This window comes from Peromyscus leucopus, chromosome 2, assembly GCF_004664715.2.
Source record: "Peromyscus leucopus breed LL Stock chromosome 2, UCI_PerLeu_2.1, whole genome shotgun sequence".
Classification (NCBI taxonomy): Eukaryota; Metazoa; Chordata; class Mammalia; order Rodentia; family Cricetidae; genus Peromyscus; species Peromyscus leucopus.
This window is the reverse complement of record NC_051064.1, coordinates 63,086,162-63,109,563: the sequence shown is the minus strand read 5'-3', so window position 1 is coordinate 63,109,563 and position 23,402 is coordinate 63,086,162. Positions and strand designations below refer to the sequence as shown.

The 23,402-nt window shown below is 41.6% G+C and overlaps 1 protein-coding gene across 7 annotated transcripts in view; it reads right to left on the bottom strand.

Annotated features, from left to right (window-relative positions):
- Window positions 1–23,402, bottom strand: part of Lpar1 (lysophosphatidic acid receptor 1) — a 125,822-nt gene that overhangs the window by 42,421 nt on the left and 59,999 nt on the right. For all 7 annotated transcript variants that reach the window (XM_028857772.2, XM_028857774.2, XM_037202631.1 and 4 more), the window contains one exon: window positions 11,698–12,445. In XM_028857772.2, the coding sequence (XP_028713605.1) occupies window positions 11,698–12,445 (748 nt within the window). The remainder of the gene's footprint in view (window positions 1–11,697; window positions 12,446–23,402) is intronic.

The following is a 23,402-nucleotide window of genomic DNA, read 5'->3' as shown; positions in this document are numbered from 1 at the left end:
GAAATTACTGAAATGGGAGTCTGTGAGAACAGGTTCTATTTTTACTGGCCTCTTTCTTAACAGAGGGCTTAGAAGACCTTCAGTTCATGTGTAAAAATAAAATATTATAAACAATTGCGAACTGGGTCTTAGCCTAACAAATATCCTCGGCAGTCAGAATATGGAACTGCTTTGTGAGAACCACCTTCTGACAAATGTCCCTTGAGTAGGCAATGAAACCACATTGAGTCTCAGGCTACACAGATACATTTCTATTGTAATGAACCAATCTATGCATGTGCCCCGAGTCAGGGTTTATTCTATCATCCTGCAGTTCTGTAGGGTTTCATGGTATGAGACCTCATCTACACGATACCATCATGAAATGTCCAAAGTGAGACTCAAAGGAGAGTGTGAGGTTCTGGAAAGCAGACAGGCTTAATCCTTTTCTCCCTAGAATAGTGACAGAAACCACATTAAAGGTCCCATAGGTGGTCACACTGTGAAGTTGGGAGCAGCTGAGGACGGCCCAAGGTCTCCTGATCCTATCTGTAGTGCTTTGGGCGAGAAACATCCCCCAGTGTCTCGGGCATTTGAACTCTTCTTGATCCTCAGATGGAGGGACTGTTTGGGAGAGGTTTGGGGGGTGGGGGTTAGGAGGTTTAGGTTTAGCCTTCTGGAAGAAATACATCACCAAGGGTGGACTTTGATTAAAAAAAAAAAAAAAGCCTTGCCTTCTTCCAGTTACTTTCTCTCTCTCTGTTTGTGCTTGGGATTGAGACGTGAGCTCTCAGCTTCCTGCTCCTGCTCTGCCATGACATCCACTCTGCCACCACCTGAGAACTCTTAACCCTCTGTCACAACAGCCGAAAGAAACTCTTTCTTCTTTACGTTGTCTTCAGCCACAGTGCTTTAGCCAGCCCCAGAAAAGTAAGCGATACACTGTAAGTCACATATCTGACAGGTTGTCCACGTACTCCAGACTTTCGTCACTTCTACCACTCATCAACAGGAAAGAGAAAGGAGTTAGTTCTGCATGGCTTCTGGGCTGCTGGCTGCACCTTAAATGTTTCAGATCCACCTACAGAAGACAATGGCATTCAAATAGATACTGGTTAAGTGGAATCTTTCACTCCCAAACATTTCTTAACAGTCAATCCCATTTAAATTTACCTATGGAGAGTGAAGCAGATCAAAACTGTCATTTCCTTGGCGTGGGAAAGGCAAAGACATTCACAATGAGATGTACAACCTACTCCAGAGCCAGCTGCTAAATAAAACACAATGGTCTTTTATACTGTGTCAGAGAGATGAAACACCACCATTGTGTGCAATCTTGGGTTTGGTGTGTGGGTAGTTGTGGACATGAGTGTGTCTGGAAAAGATGGAGGGACAGTTGCTTGTGTGGCTACGACTCACTAGCCTGGGACACCTTCTTTCCTATAGTAAGTGTTCTCTGAGACAAGCTGAACAATGTGCTTCACATAAAGAAATCAGTTCCTATAACCCTAATTCAAAACAGAGGTTAAGGGAAGTTAAAGTCATTTTTTTTCTTAGGTCCTGGGAGCTTGTGGTGAGAAGCCAAGATTCAAACTGTCCCATCTCACTCCAAATCTAAGTTTATAACCCCTGGAAACAGTGATTCCCACCTTCCTCAAAATCACCAAAGTAAAGGAATATGCGCATCTTTTATTCCATTTAAGGATGGGAAGGAATGACCTTAGTTAGCATTCAGTGTCTCAGCTTAAGAGGCCTGAGTCACTCCTACAGACCTAAAATAAGAAAGAGCTCCATGAAGGATGGTCTGTCCACACCTCAAAAGGAACTCTGTTGGGTCCATGTGGTCTGGGGGTTTTGTTTCTGTTTGAATGTTTCTTTGGAATAAAAATATTTGAATGGAGATGGGCAACAAAGAATACACGGAGCTGCCGTCGCAAAGGTGTTTTCTCTGGGGCTTGGGGCTTGGGGCTGGGGCAGCGTTACGTCTGCAGAGTGTCTCTCCTGGCCACCACTCATAGGGCCAAGCCAACCCAGGGACTAGCCAAACAATCAAGGCTCTCATGAATGATCCCTCAGATTCTTCTTCAAAGAGGCCTTCACAGGGATGCCACTGGGACCCAAGGACACTTGAGGTAGCTTTAATTCCCTTCCACAGTGCAGGATGTGCATGCAGCTCGGTCACCTGTGGCCAGGAAAGAAGAGACTCTGTGTCTGTTCCCTTCTCTGAGCAGCAGGACCAACTGGGAAGTCCTCCTTCACTGCCACCCAGGTTTCCATAAGAAAATAAAATTTCAAAACTGACTTCTAAGAGACGATGGTCAATAAAGGCGCCACAGCGTTTAATGTTCAACAGAGCATCATAGTATGAATCACTGAGAAGGAGGCACTTTGTACAAAGAACAGAGTCTATGTTTTTGTTCTGATGCCCTTTCTAAGTTTTCCACTAGAAAGATCTACAGGATGGTCATCCTATCCTTAACAATCTTATTCATAAAATTAATAGAACCTTAAGGTACCTCGAAAATCAAATTGGCCAACATCTTATGGGCAAAGGTAGAAAGACATGAATGAACACAGAGAGGATGTAATTTGCCCATCATCACCCAGATAATCAATGCCAGCATGAGGATCTGAGGCAACCAAGCTAGTGAATAAAAGTGAGAACACACACACCTGAATAAAACCATTCATGCCACATTGTTGCTAAGAAAGTCAACATAATTGTAACATATGTCAGAGCTACAAAATAAGCAAGCAATTCAGTTCTGAATGTCATGTGTCAAAGCCTCAGGTCAGAGAATACCAGCTAGTTACAATGAGGCCAAATTCAAAGAAGCCCTTCCCATGGGCACTTGCTACCTTCACAGCCACAATCATTAGAGCCAGCTCCAGTTAGCTACACAAATACAGGCTGGTGTTCAGAAAGAAGGAAAGGACAGAAAATGTGGGTGGAACTGGGGTGCAGAAAACAACACACCTATCAGTACACTGGACCCTGGTTTGGTTATGTGCCAACTCAGCAGGAAATTATTCAATGTGAGAGCTTCACACTCTTCATTTGAAAGATGAAGGAGGTAAATGGAATGGTTTTTTAAAGACTCTCTAAACTCTGAAATTCCAAATAAGGACAGACATTTGTCTTCAAAAATAATAATAATAATTCTTCCTATCATTTTATGTAGTGGAACAAAACTGGTATGGACCTTCACACTTGAAAAGCAAAGAACAGGAAGCCAGGAAAATATGCACATGAAAAAAAAACAAACAACATATGTGCCTAGTCTCCTAAGGATGTGTGGGGTTGTACCTGTGGTACCAACCAGCCAGTGTCTGCTTTTGCTACCATAAGTGTCTTTGTTTGGATCACAGTTTGTGTACTGCCCCCCCTATAAGACCTGATGCTCATTTTTACTTGCACTTTAGCATTTCTTATCTCTCACTCTAAAGCCCAAACTCCATAGCATGTTTTGAAGGTTTCCATCATCTGGTCAATACTCTATCCAGCATATCCACGGCATGCAAATCATACCTGACTGCTTTTAGTTTCCCAAGGGTGATAACCATTGCTCACACTATCCCCTGCCCCCCACCAGTCCCCCACCCCAGGCCTCCACAACGACCATAAGACAAACTCCTCTTCTACACCCATCAAGAACCCACTCAAGGTAAAGTGCATGGCGCATAAACATGAGGATGTGAGCTTTGATCCCTGGTGCCCATGAAAAGGCCCAGTGTGGAGTCACATCCCTATGATCTCAGTGCTGATGAGGCTGAAGATGCAGAACTCAGGGGAATGAACCTTGGGCTTGCTGGCCAGCAAATCTAGCTAGTCATAAAGCTCTGGGCTCAGAAATCCTGTCTCAAAACATAAGGTGAGGAAGCAATTGAGGGAGACACACACTGTCAAACTGTGGCCTGTGTATGCACATACATTTATACACATACAGAGAGAGAGACAGAGACAGAGAGATGGAGAGAGAGAGAGACAGAGACAGAGAGAGACAGAGACAGAGACTATGAATCTACTCAATATTGTCTCTTCTGAGAGTCCTGCCCTCCCTTCACTCAGAGTCCCCCTATCCCTACCAAAACAAGGAGCCAACTGCTTTTCAGCACGTTCTTAGCTTCCCCAACATAAGCACTGCAAAGGATTGCCCTCACTGGTCTGCTTACCACTTAATGTGTTATTAGCACTCATCAGATTCACTGAATTAAACTGAAAGAACCCAAGGTCAGCACCCTGTGGTGGAAGTGCAGGGAATCCATCCCTACAGCTGAATTCCACTTTGCCACTTACAAAGAGAAAGACCTTCCACAAATTGCTCACCATATACTAACTAGGCACTTCAAGGTAAAATCGGGGGAAAATGAAACTTTCTCTAATAGTCCAAACAACACTTAAAAGTGGTGGTGAGTGTTGACTCTGGCACAAAGTACCTATATAATAATGGGTAATTTATCCTTACTGGTGACCACTGGCTATTGAAATGGACCAAACTAGAAAAAAAAAAAAAAAGTATTCATTTTGCCAAGAGAGATGACCCCGATGCCCTACATTTATTCTACTTTATATGCCTCTCTGGGATCAGATGTCAAAGCCTCCACACCATCCCCAGGATTTTCCTTCCTGAATTCTGGTTCTCCTCTTGGCTAATTGTCCTCAGTAGAAGTGTCACCACAAATAACAGAGCAAGAAAGGAAAGGACTCACATCCTAAGACAGCCTGTGGTCAAATAAGGAAGAACGCCTCCTCTGCCTGAGTCACTGGGGGAGCCCACTCAAGGAATTCTTGGTAAAATGTCAAGCAGATGGAAGCCTGACCTGGCAAGTGGGGGAGAGGCGCTCCCTAGCTTCACACTGAGACAGGGAATGGGGAGTCAACTACCCCTTGAACAAAAGGTTCCCTCGCTGAGAAGCAGCTGGTTTATGGATGTTGCAATACCAAACTAACCAAACTACAGGAAACAGTGGACGACATGTGACTCCTGAGGGTCATTAGAAGAAAGAGAAAGAAAAAGAATGCAACTTCAAGTCTTTGCCTCTGGAAACAAGGCAAAGGTGGAGTTTAGCAGTATCAAGGGAGCGTATTAGGATCAACACAAAAAGCCCATTGGCCTGCAAACTCTCCTAGAAGACATGGGATAGTTTTACTCTTGAAAGGCAGCATGATATGGAGGTAAAACACACATAGATCACGGAGCCCAAGTCATGAATCATATGGAATTCTAGCTCCTAGCTACATAGAGTCCCTAGACTTCCATTTCACCACCTGGGGAAAAGATAGCAAAGTGATCATGGTACTCATGTTCTGTAGGGTTGTCATTTCCAAATCCAAACCTCCAAGGTAGTCTGAGTGCTTGACGAGCAAGTAATGCTGCACACATTTGAAATAAAATTCTTACTAAGACCTAGTACTCACTCAGAAGCAGCTATCTACACACTTATGCTTCCCAGCCGATGCTGCCGTTGTAAGACTCCAAGATGTATCTTCTCAGTTGTGGACCAAGAAATGCTTGTTTGAACATGAACACTGAACAGGTCTAAATGCCATAGACCATTCTCATGCAGCAAAACCAAAGGCTTTTCCACACAAGTCATAAGTCATAGCCAGTCCAGAATGAATCAAAATAAAATTGATTTGCTATTAACTGAACACCCCAGTAGCTAGTCATTTTCTAAGTTGTTCATATTCTAATTAGAAGTCATGAACTCTTAGCCAGTTGTGGTGGGGCAGGTCTTTAACTGAAGCACTCAGGATGATGAGGCAGAAGAATCATGAATTCAAGGCTATCCTGGACTACATAGTGAGACCCTGTTTTAAATAAAAGCTGGCTTTATTTTAAACTTATGGAACATAATAGAAATATAGGCAGGTGTGTCTCCCATTATAGTTGACTAAAGTGATATGATAGTGAATTCACTGAGGCTCTCTCTTCTCTTCCATCTTGAAAGCTCAGGAAGTTGCTTTTCCTACCATATCCATCCATTCATTCATTCAACAATTGTTTGTTCAGTACCTACGTTGACCCAGACAGCTATAAAAGACTACATAGAGCATTTGACAGAACAAAGCCTTCGATCCCGCTGGCCTTCCCCAGGCTAAAAATCTTCATAAATCACAGTTTTCAGATATTAAAAAACATTTGTGCAAAAACCAAAGTCAAAAATCCAGATTATCAGTCAATTAATTTATATCAGATGATTGCCAGGCCAATGACAATGCTCATTTCTACAAGATGAACCCAAGTTTTCCAAATAACCAGACCCACCCCTTCTAGCAGGAGAGTGAATGGGACAACAGACATTGGGCATCACTGTGACAAAAACCGGACTCTTCTGGGCTGTGAATTCCCTATTCTGAGCTTTCTACCATTCCCCCATGCATATCCCATACTTCTTCTCACTCTCTCTACTTTTCTCAAAAAAGGTTGTTATTCATTTACTGAACTCTATTCCCTAAATTACAATCATATTCCCATCTTGCCTCAAGTTATTTTCACTCATCATTCTGACTGGAGTTTTCCATGTTCTAAAATGTCTTCCATTCCCTGGCCACAGAATGATTATTATTTATTCCAGAGAAAGGTAACTACATTTGGTCTTTGTGGAGACTGACAGTAAGACTCAATGCCACTACTTCTGTTACACACACATTGGAAATCTGTGTGATGGGTGGTGGTGGTGTTGCTTATGGTGGAGGAAAAACAACCCAATGAGGCACAAATGTTAATTTTATGTGAATCATTAATTGCAGTACATGATGTGGATATGCTGGATCTTATGCAAAGGTCAAGATTAAAGCAAGAACTTGGTGGGTTCATAGTCCAAATACCACAGTCATTTAGTGCTCTGTGAACTAAGCAGTGACATTAAAATAGAAGAGACACACACCCATGTCACAGTGACCATCAACATTTAGATGGCCAGCAAACAAATGTCTGAGTCAAGACGGAAGCAAAATGTAGCAGGTTATACATTGCATCTCACACACAGACCGTATCCATGGTAAACTGGAATGTGTTTACTTCAGATCAGGTGAAGCTGGTAGTATAGAGATGCTCAAAAGCTTTGCTGGAATTAAAGAAGAAAGAAGCTGTTCTTGTGCTCACTGAACTTTGGATGGAATCAGACATCTCATGTCTGAGGTGATGGTGTCCCCAGTGAGGATGCTTCTTGAATGTTCAGTTAGTTAGACAGGGGTTCAGGTGGGCTGTTGAGTCTGTGACCTAAATCTCATTCTCACAGGTCTACAGCTCACACTCAATACAGCCATAGAGGATCATCATGACATGCTTGCCCTGACCCAAAAGAACAGGGTGGAGGCTTTTTCAGGGACGCTAACTTACTTAAGGGTAATCTGTGCTCCATCTCCTTCCATGGACTAAAATGAGTGAGAACCACAGTTTCAGAGATGCCACATAATCCCAGGTTATTTACCCCACTGTGCTTTCCAGAGAGCAGAGGATTACAGAACTTTTCCACTCAACTTCTGTAGCAAAGGTGAAACCAAGTTTGTTTGTCTGTGTGTTGCATTGTTAGGGATCTAATCTGGGGTCTTAAACCTGCTAGAAAAACAATCTACCTCTAGACACCAAATGAAACTCTCAGTACCAGGAATGGGTTATCTCTGATTGGGTTGTTAACCAAGGGGGCCCCATGGAAATTCCCAAACAACCCAACATATTGCCAAGACTATTGGTTGATTTCACAAACTGATAGTAAGTCCCTATTGCTGAAAACAACATCTACACAACTCACTCAATAGGGAGATGTTGAGCTGGTGCCTTCCTGTGGTGACATTTTATTTGCGCACCCCAATAAAGCTTATCCTTGGATCAGAGGGAAAAGCCAGCCACTATATTAAACATAGAGGTCAGGCAGTGGTAGCACATGCCTCTAATCCTAGCATTCAGAAGGCAGAGATCCATCTGGATCTCTGTGAGTTCAAGGCCACACTGGGAACAGAGCCAGGTGTGGTGGCACATACCTTTAATCCCAGTGCTAGTTAACCATAGAGGTCTAGAGATCTGTGCAGACAGACAGGAGGTGATAGAGCTGGGTGGAAAGGAAGTGATGTAGCTGGGTGGAGAGAGGAAGTAAGACGGCAGAGCACAGAAAGCTATATAGGCATGAGTATATATATATAGGAAGTAGCTCTCTCTGGAGGCTGAGGAGTTGATAGGGTGAGGTTGGCTGTGGCTTGTTCTATTTGTCTGATCTCTCAGTTTTCACCCCAATATCTGGCTCTGGTTTTTTTTATTTATGACCGTTTAGCAATTCATCTTACACCTACCCAGAGCTTTCATTCCTACTGACTAGTGTTCGTGGTACTGAAAGGTCCTCAGCATGCTAGTAGAGGAGAAAGGAAACCACCAAGCCAGCTACAAGCCCTTCAATCTACAATTATCATCTGCCTACAAGACATGCTGATGCAATAGTGGCACAAAAGTTGTGGGAGTAACCAACAACTATCTGATTGGAGTTAAGACCCACTCCATAAGATGGAACCCATGCCTGACAATACTCAGGTGCCCAAGAGCCCTAAACTAGATAGGCCATGGACCTAGGGGAAAACCATGTACTCCTGTTCTGCTAAGGAAGTGCAGCCATAAAATGACTCCTAATGACATTCTGATACACTCATAGATCAGTGATCATGAGAGAAGCTTCCTCCTGCAGTAGATGGGAACAAATAAAGAGGTCCACAACTGGACAATGTGCAGAGAATGAGAGACCTCAGAACACTCCATCTTAAATGAGATGTCTCCACTAAATCCCTCCCCTCAGGGTTCAGGGAACTTTGTAGAAAAGAAGGTGGAAAAGTTGAAAAAGCCAGTGGGGATGGAGAACACCAAGAAAACAAGGCCTTCTAGACACAACACACAATATGACCTCCTGGAGACTGAGGCAGCATGCACAGGACCTGTACAGGTCTAAGCCAGATGGGGTCCCAGTGCTGAGAGGGGAAGTGGACACAAGCCCCATCCCTTACCCAGAGACTATCTCCAGTTGACAACTGCTCACTACGGAAAAGTTAAGTTTTCTCCAGCAAAGTCTCACTGGGGGTACAAACCACACTTAAGGGCAGGCCCCGTGCCCAGAAGCAGATGGCCAACACAAAATTAACTCAATAGTATTTTTGGAGTGTTGTTGTCTCATAATTCTGTATCTGGGCTTTTGTTTGTTTGTTTGTTTGTTTGTTTTCATCTTACAGGTCTTTTGCTTACGTACTATGGTTTCCCAGTTATGTTTTTATGAGATTTCTGTGTGTGCAAGTGTGTGTGTGCATCTGCATCTCTACATGCTTCATGTGCTGTCACTTTGGCTCCATTCTTTTCTGTTTGTTTTCTCCTATTCTTTTTTGGTTTTTAGTTGCCTGTTTATTTTCTGATGACAGAATGAAAGGCTGTGGATTTGGGCAGGGGGAGAGGCGGGAAGGGTCTGGGAGGAACTAGAGAAGGGGAAATGACCAGAATATACTATATGAAAAAATATATTTTCAATTTAAAAAAAGCAAAGGAAAAAAGAAGAGAAAAGTTACTCTACCACACAACTATATCCCCAGCCACTAAAGAAGCTATGGTTTGTTTTTCTTACAAGGATTTTGTTGGTGGCATGTTTTGTTTATATGGGTGTGCTTTAAGATTAATAAATGTGATCAAACATTAACCTCAATACAGTCTATGAATAAGATGTGATTCAATTAGATAATTATTTAAACAAATTATCACCAAGTGAAACTTTTAGTTTCTCTATATTCCAAAAGACATGTTCTCCAAATGTCTTTTAGGTGGGTATATCTCCAGGTGCCATCCCAGTTCCTAGAACTTATTAGGTTTCTATAATTATTTTCTGAGCATGTAAATATATACATATATTCATACTGATCACCACCATGAGTTTTTTTTTAAATCTAGGAAAACTTAAACTTTAAACTTAGTTTAAAGTGAAAGTTATTTCAGTTTAAAACTGGGTATGGTAATTCATGCCTATAATCCCAGCACTCAGGAGAGTGAGGCAGGAGTCTACAAGATAAGGTCAGTTTGAGCTATATATAGTGAGTTCAAGGTTAGCCTGTCTCAAAAACTGCTGAGAGTGAGAGAAATAATTTTCTTCAAGGATGAGTTCCCTAATGGGTTATACAGTACTAAGTGGTCATAAAATGATATACATACAAGAAACATTAAAGGGACTGAACAGGTTATATTAATATATTTAGGCATAGAAAGATAGACGAGAGAGAGAGAGAGAGAGAGAGAGAGAGAGAGAGAGAGAGAGAGAGAGAGAGAGAGATGGAAGAGGAACATGGGACAGACTGCAGGGAGGAAAGAGGGAGAAATGATATATTTTAATTTTAAAATCAACAACAAAAAAATTATATGAATTTATAGAAAGAAAAACATTTTAATCTTTATCTTGAATTGTGAGTTAATGTCTATTAATATGAATAGAAAATTAATTTTCCAAAACTAATTTTCATAAAGATTACTGCCATAGATTTCCATAAAACTTTGGTCTATTTGCCTACAATTTGATAAGAGTTACAGAGAGTCTGCCCAGCTTCTGGACCAACAGACCCAGGCTGCTCTCCACCGTGGTCAGAGAAACTTCTTTCCACAGTGGACAGCAGTCAATGGAGAGATGCAGAGCTGGTCCCAGTGCTGAGAATGAGATCCTGATGCTCAGCCCTAAATAGGACATCTACCTTCACCACCAAGGCTGAGGGAACATCACAGACGAGGAGGCAGACAGAAAGTAAGAGACAGAGAATAGAGATGGCTGCTGAGGCATGCTGCCTCAGCACATGACAGAGCTATCTAGAGCATGACCTCACAGCAGCAGTGGTTACCTGCACAAGACCTTCACAAGGTCAAGACAGCCAAAAGAGTCACAAGATCATCCTGGCATAGATGGGTAGATGATCTTCAGGAGCCACTCCATACTGAAGAGTTATTGCTCATGGATAGTTGCCAGGGGATGAAGAAACTTTGTCTATGGAGGAACTGAATACTGGTAGGTTTCCCATGCCCCACATCGATGCACACTGGACTTAGTGGGTTATCATAAAATTAAAATAAATAAACAACAACAAAATCAAAGACATGAAGTTAGGAGGGGCATGTTGGGGAGATATAGGGAGAACTGGAGGCAGAGATACGTACGATTATATTTCATTGTATACATGGATCAAATTCTCAAAAAAAATAAAAAACGTAATTACAGCATATAAACATGGACTAATAAATAACTATGTAGGAAAGCATAAAAGATGTTCATATCATATAAAGTACCATCCATTTGAATATCTGTAAAACAAAGACCTCAGGGCAAGAGTCTTATGATGTGGACTCTAATAAAATCTTTTTAAAGCTCAATGAAACCAGTCATTCTGAGGCTTATGTTTGCTTTGATCTTGGTGGTTTGGGGCTTTGAATGTTATGGAATTCTCAATTCTAGGGAAAAAAAATCTTCTATGGTATCTTTCATTTCATCATTTACAGAACAGCACTGAGACCAGTATTTAGCTGGCTATAACTGTAGAAAGAATGGTAAGCTGGCATTGCCATAGACATTCAAAATGAAATTTCCCTGTTCTTTCATAATGCTGCATATATACCTGGTAAATATTCACACTCTGGTTTAGCACTATCATAAATTAGTGTGGCTATATGACAACTAGGAATCTATAAAGAAGACAACAGTCAAGACAGAACTCACCAAGCACAATGACCACAGTCTTCAGAAGGCTCATCATGGTGTCCCGATTCCTCCTGGGTCCAGAACTATGCCGGGACATTCTCATAGTCCTCTGGCGAACATAGCCAAAGATGTGAGCATAGAGAACCACCATGACCACAAAGGTCACTAGGTTGAAAATGGCCCAGAAGACTAAGTAGGAGTCACTGTAGAGGGGTGCCATGTTGGAACAATGATCAATATCACAGATACAGTTCCAGCCCACACTGGGTATGGCACCCATCACAATGGCCATGGTCCAGATGACCACGATCACCACCACCACACGCCTGTTGCTCATTCGTGTATGGAGCTGCATGCGGAAAACCGTGATGTGCCTCTCAATGGCAATAGCCAGCAGGTTGGCCACAGAGGCCGTGAGGCTGGTGTCGATGAGGCCCTGCCGGAGGAGCCACGTGCTAACAGTCAGTCTCCGAGTATTGGGTCCTGTGTTGAACATCAGGTAGAAGTAGGCCAATCCAGCGAAGAAGTCTGCAGCAGCCAGGTTGGCCATCAAATAATAAATAGGGAAATGGAAGCGGCGGTTGACGTAGATTGCCACCATGACCAGGAGGTTGGCCAGCATGATGAACACACAGACTGTGATCCCCAGTCCCATCACCAGCTTGCTCACCGTGTTCCATTCTGTGGCAAGATATTTCCCACTCCGGTTATAAAAGAAGGCAATAGACTCGTTGTAGAAGCACTGTGGTTCGTTCATGGCTGTGAACTGAAAAAGAAGATGAATGAATGAGTAAAAGAAACCCCGGATCCAAATTTAAAGATGGGCGGACAACACAAGACTCCGATAACATTTGCAAATGAAGAACTAAAATAAAAGCAAAGAATCTGAAAATCTGACGCAGAATAATATCAACAGCTATACTGGTCACTTAGTACTCAAGATTAAAGATGGTGAGACAAATAAATGACAAGGTCTCTGCTTGGTGGTTGTGTGTCATTGAAGTTTACAAGAAAAACCACATGGCACACATACAAAAAAAAATCTTCCTTAAAAGGCTCAATACAGCCAAAAATCTTACAGAACTTTGCAATTGAAGTATTTATCCTATGGAAGTCTACTCTGCCCTGTTATTTAGTAAGCAGAGGTAATTTCTGGATATGGTATCATTGGCCAATTAGTCTGCATTTCTCGCCTCACACAGTGATTTTGACCTGTGACAGATATTATGTAACACAAGCTCCCAGAAGGACCATCAAGCCCAACATTTCAAAGGTCATACTATGCATCAAAGACTCTTTAGTCAAAGCCAGCATGTACTGTTCAACATTCCTGTGGTTAGCACAACCCACCCCCAGGACTCTTCATCCCCAGAATAGCATCCATCTACCAATCTGTGACTCTTGAGAACTTTCTTCCCCCTTGGAAGGCTTAATGTAAGCAGTTGATACCTGACACTGCTCCACAAGAAATAAAATATAATTAGTTCAGAGGACATTATATGCCTTCCAGTGTAGAGTGATGGTGCTTTATAATGTGTTTACTTAATCTTTTTTTCTTCTAATCAAAGACAGTTGGAATATACTTGCATACTATTTATACTCACACTCTAGTCCAGAAAGGTTTGAGGTGGTCTAAATAGAATATAGGTAATCAATAAATAGTAGAGAAAAGTTATAAAATAAAAGATAATGAAGACTACAATGGGGGGGATACATATCAAGTAGAAAAAGGGGGGAAAAATCTCTTCCTGAGACCTTCAGTTCATTGGAAAGTTCTATAATTAGAAACTATTCCCTAAAGACATTTCATATTCTTCTTCCTCTTCTCATGATGTGATTCTTAAATCACTAAGAAAATATGACAATTTGTGTGTGTTTGTGTGTGTGTGTGTGTGTGTGTAAATGTGTATGTGTGTGTGTGTGTGTGTGTGTGTGTGTGTGTGTGTGTATGTATTAGGAATTAGACCTAGGACTTTTAACTGCAATTGCAGGCCTGCACATCCAGGCCCACCTTAATCAATACTTTTGATTAATTGGTCTACTAAATACCCATAGGTTGTACATGAATGTTTACAAAACACTAAATAATTTTTAAACAACAGTATGAAATGCCTGAGCAATTAGTTTTTTGACTTATGACGACAACAACCACAGTGTTTTTTATCCCAACATTTCAAGTCACATTGCTGTTAGTGCATGTGCTGTATGATTATCTCTTGGTCCCTCTCTTCATCAAAGAGATCACACTCCATGACCTTGTCTTACATCTCTTGGCATCTTCTATACAGTCCACAGTGTCTCCCTCACTGCAAATCAGAGAAGTTGCCCTATGGTGTTCCATTCCACCCCAAATCTTGCCCTTATTCTAGGTAATTCATTGACTTTTCCTGCCTGTCATTTCCTGTGGAATGACTCATCCCTAACAGGATTGAGGGCCAGATGACCCAAAGCAGTAAAAAAGATACTTTCTGAGAGCCAACCTGGATCTGCTTAAGGGCCTTAGCAACAGCAGCTAAGACATGATTTGGAGATGACCTGGATCAATGAGAGGCAGCCATGTCACACCAGCAGATGCATATTCATCAGACTTCCCCCCAGGGTGAGGTGGAGGGTATATAAGGCTTGCCTCTTCCTGAATAAACTAAGCTTGTTGTTTCAACATTCTCCCAGAGTCTGTGTCATTGACTCTGCGCCTACTTGGCCCCCTCCCCCAAAGGGGACAACAGCATAGAACCCTGTCACAATTTCCTTGACTTCATCTTCAGTGACCTATTCCATTACAGCCCAGTTGCCCACACCCATGATCACACATACAAGACTTTTTCAACCAGCCAGAACTGCCTGCTTTTGGAAATACTTAAGACATTCTAATTACTCGTCATAATTTCTCATTTTTCAATTTTTCTCATGTGATGCCTAGCACCTCTGTCTTTTGAAGGCATCCATTTTCTTGATCCTTCTATTTGTTTTTCCAATGGATTACCCTCCCTATTTTCCAGTTTCTCTTTCATCCAGCTCAGGCTCCATAGTAATTGATTTACTTCCTTTTTTGTGAACACAGGAACACAGTCTCTTCCCGAAGACCTCAAGAAATTTCTGATTACATGAGCAACAGCTACCATGTTAATTATTTCTCTTACTGCTGTAACAAAATATCTGGCCAAAGTCAGTTAAGGATGGGAGGGTTTCTTTTTGGCTCACGGTGTGAAAGTATGGTCCAGTCTATCAGGGAAATCCTGCCAGCAGAGTGTGGAGCAGCGACTGAAACACACTCAGGATGCAGGGAGTGAGGAACGCTCTATTCAGCTGGCTTTTTCCTTCATAGTCGCTCTAGGGCTCCAGTCTACAGAATGTCCCAACACACATACACACAGTTAGGGTAGGTCTTCTCACCTTAATCAACTCAATCTAGAAACTCCCTCACAGACATGCTCAGACACTTGTAAACATTTCTCAAGTGTACAAAGGGGTTGTGAGCAGAACATTTTAAAGAAGCCTGAATCTATGATTATCTCTTCATTTCAAATCTCTTAACAAAATCATTTCTAAAAAATCCCCTCTGACCACTAAGGTCACTCATTCAGGGGTCCTGTGGGTTGAGTAATGGTTGTCTTTGGAAGCCATGATTGTACCTATCAAACAGAACACAATGACGAATAATTTCCAAATACAAAAAAACAAAGTAGAGAGAGCAGTGGTGGTACATGACTTTAATCCCAGCACAGGGCGGGGCGGGTGGGGGGGGCAGGCAAATCTCTATGAGTTCCAGGCCAGCTTGGTCTACAGAGTGATTCCAGGCCAACCAGGGCTTCACAGAAAAACTCTGTCTCAAAAAAAATCATAAACAAAAAACAATATATATATAATATATATTATATTTATATATTATATATATAATTCCTAGAGAATAGAAATGCCAAATAAAATAAAAGATGTAAGTTAGCCACTCAGCACGAGAGGGTCAGCAACAACATGAAGGAAATGGAGGATTAAAACAAATACCCAGTCATTCCAAAGATCCCAGGACTGGAGTGCAGCTGGAGAGGCAGAGCCCCAAACAAGGAAAAGCCACTGAATATGAAGACACATTCAGTACTGGTTCGTGTTTACATCAATTACAAAGCAATGTTCAAAGATGTTCAGTTTCCTATAGCTTAATGACATTTGGGAATCTCAAGGGTAAAGAGAGGTTCTAGAAGCATAAAGGGAAACTAAGGAAAAAGCAAGCTCACCAAATGTCTAAGGTAGAAAGAACAGAATAACCCCAGGGTTTCTAATGTGAGAACCTTTAGAGAGATGTTCTCAACCTGTGGGTCATGACCCCTTTGGGGGGTCAAATAACCCTTTCATGGGAGGTTGTATATCAGATATCCTGCATATCAGATTTTACATTACAATTTCCTACCTATCAGATTTTTACATTACAATCCATAACAGCAGCAAAATTACAACTATAAAGTAACAACAAAAATAATTTTATGGCTGGGGGGTCGCTACAACATGAGGAACTGTATTAAAGGGTCACAACATTAGGAAGGTTGAGAACCCCTGCTTTAGGACAAAACCGAAGGCATGAAAAACGTTGCTGTATAAGAGAAAACCTTTAGGTAGGATACTTGAACTCCACAGCACAGATGACCTCACAGGAAACCTCCCCACAGGCTCAGGGGTTTGGACACTTGGTCTTCAGCGGGTGGTGCTCTTTTGAAAAGTCATAGAATCTTTTGGATATGAGGCCTAGCTGGCTCACACAAGGCTGTAGGAGTGGAGCCAGGGAGTTAAAGGCCTGGTCAGCTTTAAGTCAGAGCTCTCTGCTTCTCTATGACGGGCCCACTTTATACCCCTGCCAATGTGCCTTTCAGTCATGATGAACTGTGACCTTTGAACTGTGAACCAGTCCTCCCTTGAGTTGTTTCTGTTAGGAACTCTACCACAATGACAAGAAAATAACTAATAAACACAAACGCCTGCGCACGCACGCGCACAAACACACACACAGTCAAAACCACTGGTGCATAAAACTCCCAAGACATACGATTGTTTTCAAATGGTCAAAAACCTAAACATAAAAATAACTCTTGAAACCAATTACATGAGATATAATTTAATAATATTGGCATAAATCTATCATTGTACCAAAAAGTACTTGAGCTGGGGGAGTAGAATGTAAATGTCTATTTGTGGTCTCTTATTGTTCAGGTAAGAATCATGTAAGGGAGAGAAGAGGAGAAGGAGAAGGAAGAAATCAAGACATATTAAACATACTGTTTAAATTGTGACAATCTGCAAAAATTACCCGAATGTGCGGGGGCAAACAGTAATTTGGGTGATTACTGAAGTAAGGTCACTTTCCACACTGAAGAAAACATGTGAGCGTTTGGTCTCCAGCTGGTTGTACTGAAGGAAAGGGCAAAAGGCAAAGACTGAGATTCCCCAGTGTATCTACAGAAGATCATAAACAGTTTCCTTTTTACTTTGAGAAAAGAAACCAATACTCACTGTCAGAATCATAGGGACAATACTAATATGTACTCAGACAAAATTCAGTAAATACTTTTAAATGAAAGCTATCACTCTACAGTCTAAATCATTACAACTAGAAATCCTTGTGGAGTAAGAAGCTGCCAAATGTTGCCCTGGAGAGGGAATAAATACGCAGATCAGATAAAATTATCTTTAAATGAAATGTCCCTCCACGGCAGAAAGTCTGCATTCACGCCCTCCCTTTCCTCCGGCACTGCTCACTGCACCCCAGAAGCCAAGCGTGGGGTGGCGGTGGGACCCCAGTGGCTACTCTGCGAAGCAGATGCTCACCTTAGAAATTTCCTCACCCTATCTGTGATCTTCAAAGTCACAAGAGCCTGCCAAGGCTGAACTCTAGGGGTGCTGTTCTGGAGCTGTCTGAGGTCTCTCTGTCCTTCACTGACTCATCTCCCCTTCCCAGGCATTTATGGAATGTTAGCCATGGATGCAGCTCAACACTGAGTGCCTGCTGAAGTCACTTCCTGTCCATCTGACATGCCTTTCAATCTCCCACAAGGCAATTACGCACTCATTAGCCAAAAGGAAAAACAAACACCTGGCATAAAGCTCTCAAAGCACTAATTAGACCTGTGTGCTTTAGCAGGGAATCCGATAAGAATGTAAATACGTACTCCACTGACATGCTTTAAGGGCATCTGAATCTACGCTGGGTAAAGTACCAGCAATATGATATAAACAAAGTCAACTTGCTTCCCACTTCTGTGTATGCATTTTATGTGCAAATAGATCTGTGTGTGTCGGTGCACATGCACAGTGTGTGTGTGCACATGTAGAAGCCAGAGATCAACCTTGGGTATTGTTTTTCATTCACCTTGGCTATTGAGACAGGATCTCTCATTGGCCTGGATTTGGCTGAATAGACTAGGCTGGGTGGCCCATGAGCTCTGAGGAGTCACCTGTCTCCATCTCCTTGGGATCATATGGTTCCATTTCTATTAACACAGTGGAATGTGTGAGGATATGTGCTTCTCGAAGCAGGTCTCTTCCTGATTCTAATGTCCACCAGTTAACATGTTCAATATGACAGGTAATGGCTCCGAGTCCCAGTTCTCTCATTTTGAAATGGAAGCATAAAAGATATCTATGACCTTTTCATTTCTAGTTATTAAATCTAAAATAGCAAACGGTCTACACTTGTCTCTCAATAAGAGTAGAAAAAGAGGCAGCATGGAATTTATTCAAATGTGATTAAGTTTACTACCGGGAAAATAATCCCATCCTTCTTTGAGCCTCAAATTAAAAAGAAGAAAAATGGCATGATTTCCCATTAGAATTCAAGATCACAAAACAATACTGACACAAACTACAAGATGGCTTAACTCTAGTTCCCTAGGATGCTGAAGAACGTGCATAATGAAATGCTTTAGAAATTCACCTAAAATAGTACAACCAGTGATGTTTACATTGTGTAAAGAACCCGTGGACAGCAGCAAACTGTGAGTCAGTGAGAATACATCATGAGAGCCTTCTCAGGAAGGCTCTTCTCTACCAGGCTGAAGAAAGAGGAACATCATCACATTGGCAGATTTCCAGAGAAGTCTGAGTTGTCCCGAAGAGGAGGAATGATAAAAGCCACTAAAAATACAGAAGACACGCAGGCTTAAATATAGCAAGTCTTGTAGACGCTTCTCTGAGTGAGCCAATTAAGAACTGCACACCAAGGTTAATGGGCTACACCCACAGTAGATTATCATGGTCAGGGAGAACAAGGTTTTAAATGGAACCAGAAAGCAGACATGGCTTTGTCTGAGGCAGTAAGTTTGAACTAAAGGCCACTAATAGTGCTACAAGTCTTAAAAATTTCCATATTAGTAAAATAATGGATCAGAAGAAAGTATCAATTCACACACAGTGCAGGTAACAAGAAGGGTAGCTTCACATTGGGAAAAACAATTAGAGGAATAAGGACTTGCCCAACCAGGAATGGTGGCATGGGCCAGTAATCCCAGTACTCAGGAGGCCAAAGTGGAAAATGCAAGTTCAAGGTTAGCACAGACATGCATGAAAAACCACTGGAACTGGCCAGAGAGACCAAAACACACATATGGCAGCTTGATAGAGTAGCAAGGCTTTATCCATCTGTTGTGGAATATTATTTTAAGATGTGTTACATTTGTTTATGCCGTGGAACATTTTTTTCATGATGCAAAAAATGTATTGCATTCGTTTATGTTGCATTTGTTTAACTCTGTAAAGTTGTGTTACTTTGCCTATCTAAAACACCTGATTAGTCTAATAAAGAGCTGAAAGGCCAATAGCAAGGCAGGGGAAAGGATAGGCAGGGGTAGCAGGTAGAGAGAATAAATAGGAGGAGAAATCTGGTGGGGGGAAGATCAAGGAATGAGAAAAGGAGGACCCCAGGGCACAGCTGCCCAACTACACAGTAACTCACAGAGTAAGAAGTAAAGAAAGGTATACAGAAATAGATAAAAGCCCAGAGGCAAAAGATAGACAGGCTGATTTAAGCTAAGAAAAGTTGACAAGAAACAAGCCAAGCTAAGGTCAAACATTTACAAGTAATAATAAGACTCCGTGTGTATTTATTTGGGAGCTGGGTGGTAGGTCCCACAAAAGAGTCAAAGAGTAAAAACAACCAACTACACCCATCAACTCTTCATTTATTTAAAAATATTAACCTATGTCATGCACAGAAACTCATTTCAGGCTGTATAAACCACTATCATACACAAAACCCCATTTGGGCCAATGTGATGTGATATATATATATATATATATGTGTGTGTGTGTGTGTGTACGTGTGTGTATATATATATGTGTATGTGTATGTGTGTATATATATGTGTGTGTGTGTGTGTGTAGTATGTATATATATATACATATTTACTATATATATATTATGTTTATTATATATATATTTTACTATATTATATATTATTGTGTTGTATTTATTATATAACCTATAAATAGTGGGAAGATTTTTCCAAATGAAACCAAAACATTGACCAAATTTAGTTAATCAAAAAATTTAAGAATTCAGTACTGTAAAAAAAAAAAAAAAACCATAATAAATGGGAGGAGACGTGCTGTGGGATGGTCTGTATGGCAAATTGCTCTGATTGGTCAATAAATAAAACACTGATGGCCAGTGACCAGACAGGAAGTAGGTTGCCAGGCAGGAAGTAGGTGGGACAAGAAGAGAGGAGATTTCTGGAAAGCGAAAGGCTGAGGAGGGAGACACTGCAGCCACCGCCAGGACAAGCAGCACATAAAGATGCCGGTAAGCCACCAGCCACATGGCAAGGTATAGATTTATAAAAATGGGTTAATTTAAGATAAAAGAACAGTTAACAAGAAGCCTGCCATGGCCATACATTTTATAAGTATTATAAGCATCTAAGTGATTATTTTATATGTGGATTGTGGGACTGTGGGGCTTGGTGGAAGCTGGAGAGAAGCCCTCCAGCAACAGAGACGCTTGTATGAAATTTGGCCATTTATATGTATAAGATTCTCTTTACAGTGAAGAGTAAAGATTTCTTACCAAAAGAAACTAAATGATTCAACAGAAAAAACATGGGCAAAGACATGGCAGACAGTTCCCAGGAGAAGACCATAACAGTCAATAGGCACATGAAAATCCTCATCACCAGGAGCCAGATAAGGCTGAGCAGCATCTGCAGAAAGGTCCAGGTTTTTCCATCACAGCAAAATTAACTTGTCTGAAAATATCACGGCCAGTGAGGACAGTCATACAATGCTAGAGAATGGAAACTCAGTACAACAGCTTTGAAAAATGGTTTCGAGAAAATGACTCAAATTCACATAATCAGACGCTGGACTCTAGGGAGGGAAAATCACAAATGTGCCTAAGGAGATTCAATATATATATAATTTTAAATAAAGAAGCAGCAGAAATACTGAACCACCAGAGAAGGAATAAATTACAATATAGTCAAGAGGCTATACTAAAAAGAAATTAAATAAACCCAGTTCACAGACACGAACCATGAAAGCAAGCTGCACAGGTAAACATGTGGTACATCATTCTTACATTTAAAAATTATAGAAATGGATTATAATTATTCATATTTCTCTCACAGATACATACAGAGAGAATAATTATCATCAATTTCTGATCTGGATGAAAAAATTAACAGCATTGGGAAAGGAGTACAAAGGACTTCAATAACCATTTATTTATTTATTCATTAAATAAATAATTCATTTCCTTTATTTATTAAAACACAAAAGATTGAGAAATTGCATCACAATGTTAACATTTTATGAAGCAAATTAATGGATACATTCCTGTACATTTCACATTTGTATTTAGATGAGCATAGTTCATCTAAGAAAATAATTCAATCTAAGCCATTAAAAGAAAGAGATGGGGATGGGGCATCACAGCTAAGGCTGTAAAGTGCTTGCCATAGACTCATGAGGACCTCGGTTGAGACCCCCAGCAACCATGTATAAATACCATGCTGGGTGCCCCTGTAACTCCGGTGCTGGGGAGGCAGACAGGAAGACCCCTGGGGCCTGCTAGTCAGCTACTCTAGCTGAATCAGGGGCCTCAAATCCAGTAAGAGACCCTGTCTCAAAAGATAAGGTGGATGCAATTGAAGACAACTGGGATCAACCTCTGACCTTCACCAGCACATGCACTCATGAGGAGGAGAGAGTATAATTTCTTCATCTGAAAACTGGAGAGGAAAATGTCACCTTTTTGACGGGGGTATGGGGACTCACTATGCAATTCTGGCTAGCCTGCAACTCCTTATGCAGACCAGGCTGTCCCTCCCTGACTCTCACAGAGACATCTACCTGCCTCCGCCTCCTGAGTCCTAGGATTAAAGGCATGGGCCACCACGCTCAACCTAAACCCACCTTCCTTTATGACTGAGCATCAGTTACTCATTTCTGTGACATCTGTTCTGCTGACATGTAAACCCAAACCCACAGGGAATGAGCCTCCATGGGCCACAGGCAATGTGTGAAATGCTGTTGTAATGAACGGATGGGCCCAAACTACATAGTCAGTGTGCATTAAGTTTTCTGCAGCCTATTCTACTTACAGCCTGTTCTGTTTCCATTTTCAAACAGAAGCCGCAAACACTTATTCCTTCTAGTTTTTACCATCATCTACTACTTTCTCTTGCCGTTCCTTAGAGTAAAAACTGCTCTGTGAAACTGCTTTTGCTATGAGTGGACCAAGAATTGTAATAAAATATCCAATAAAAAGCAGCTTCTCCTCTTTTACATATCAAGAGAAAATTTAAATAATTTTAAGAGAAAACGTGAACAAAAAGTACTTATAAGAATCCTGGGGCTGGTGAGATGGCTCAGCAGACTATGGCATCTGCAGCCAAGCCTCACTACATGAGTTCAATCCCTAGGACCACCTAGTAGATGGAGATGACAGACTCTATCAAGTTGTCCTCTGACTTCCATGTATGTGCCATGGCATGTGCATGCGCGCGCGCACGCGCGCGCACACACACACACACACACACACACACACACACACACACACACACGGGGACCATGAAATGAATAAATAAAGTGACATCATTTTTAGTTGTTTTTGAGACAAGGTCTTATTGTGTAGCCCTGCCTGGCCTAAAACTCCATAATGTAGACACGCTGAGCTGGCCTTGAACTCACAGAGATCTGCCTGCCTCTGCCTCCGGAGTGCTAAGATTAAAGGTATATGTCACCACTGAGGCCAAAATGATAATTAAAAAAAAAAATTCCGATTAAGCCAGGTATTGTGGCTTATATCTGTTATCCCAGCACACAAGAGGTTGGGGTAAAACTAGGAGGTGATAGCTCACGCCTTTAATCCCAGCACTTGGGAGGCAGTAGCAGGTAGATCTCTGTGAGTTTGGGGCCAGCCTGGTCTACAAAGTGAGTTCCAGAATAGCCAGAGCTGTTACATAAAGAAACCCTGTCTCAAAAGGAAAAAAAAAAAAAAAAGCGGGGAAGGGGATAGGTAAATTACCACAAGTTCAAGGCTATGTTGGACTATGGTGTGAAATTCTGTCTTACCAAACAATTGTTTTCAATTCTAACTAAACGCACACTGTCCAACGTGTCTGCTGACTGTAATCCTCACATCAGCGGCCCACCCTCTCATTATCTGCTTCTTCTCCACTGCCAGGGAGGTGAATTCCCACATGCAGCCTCGGTGGCACCTTAGGGCTCCAAGCTACTCATGA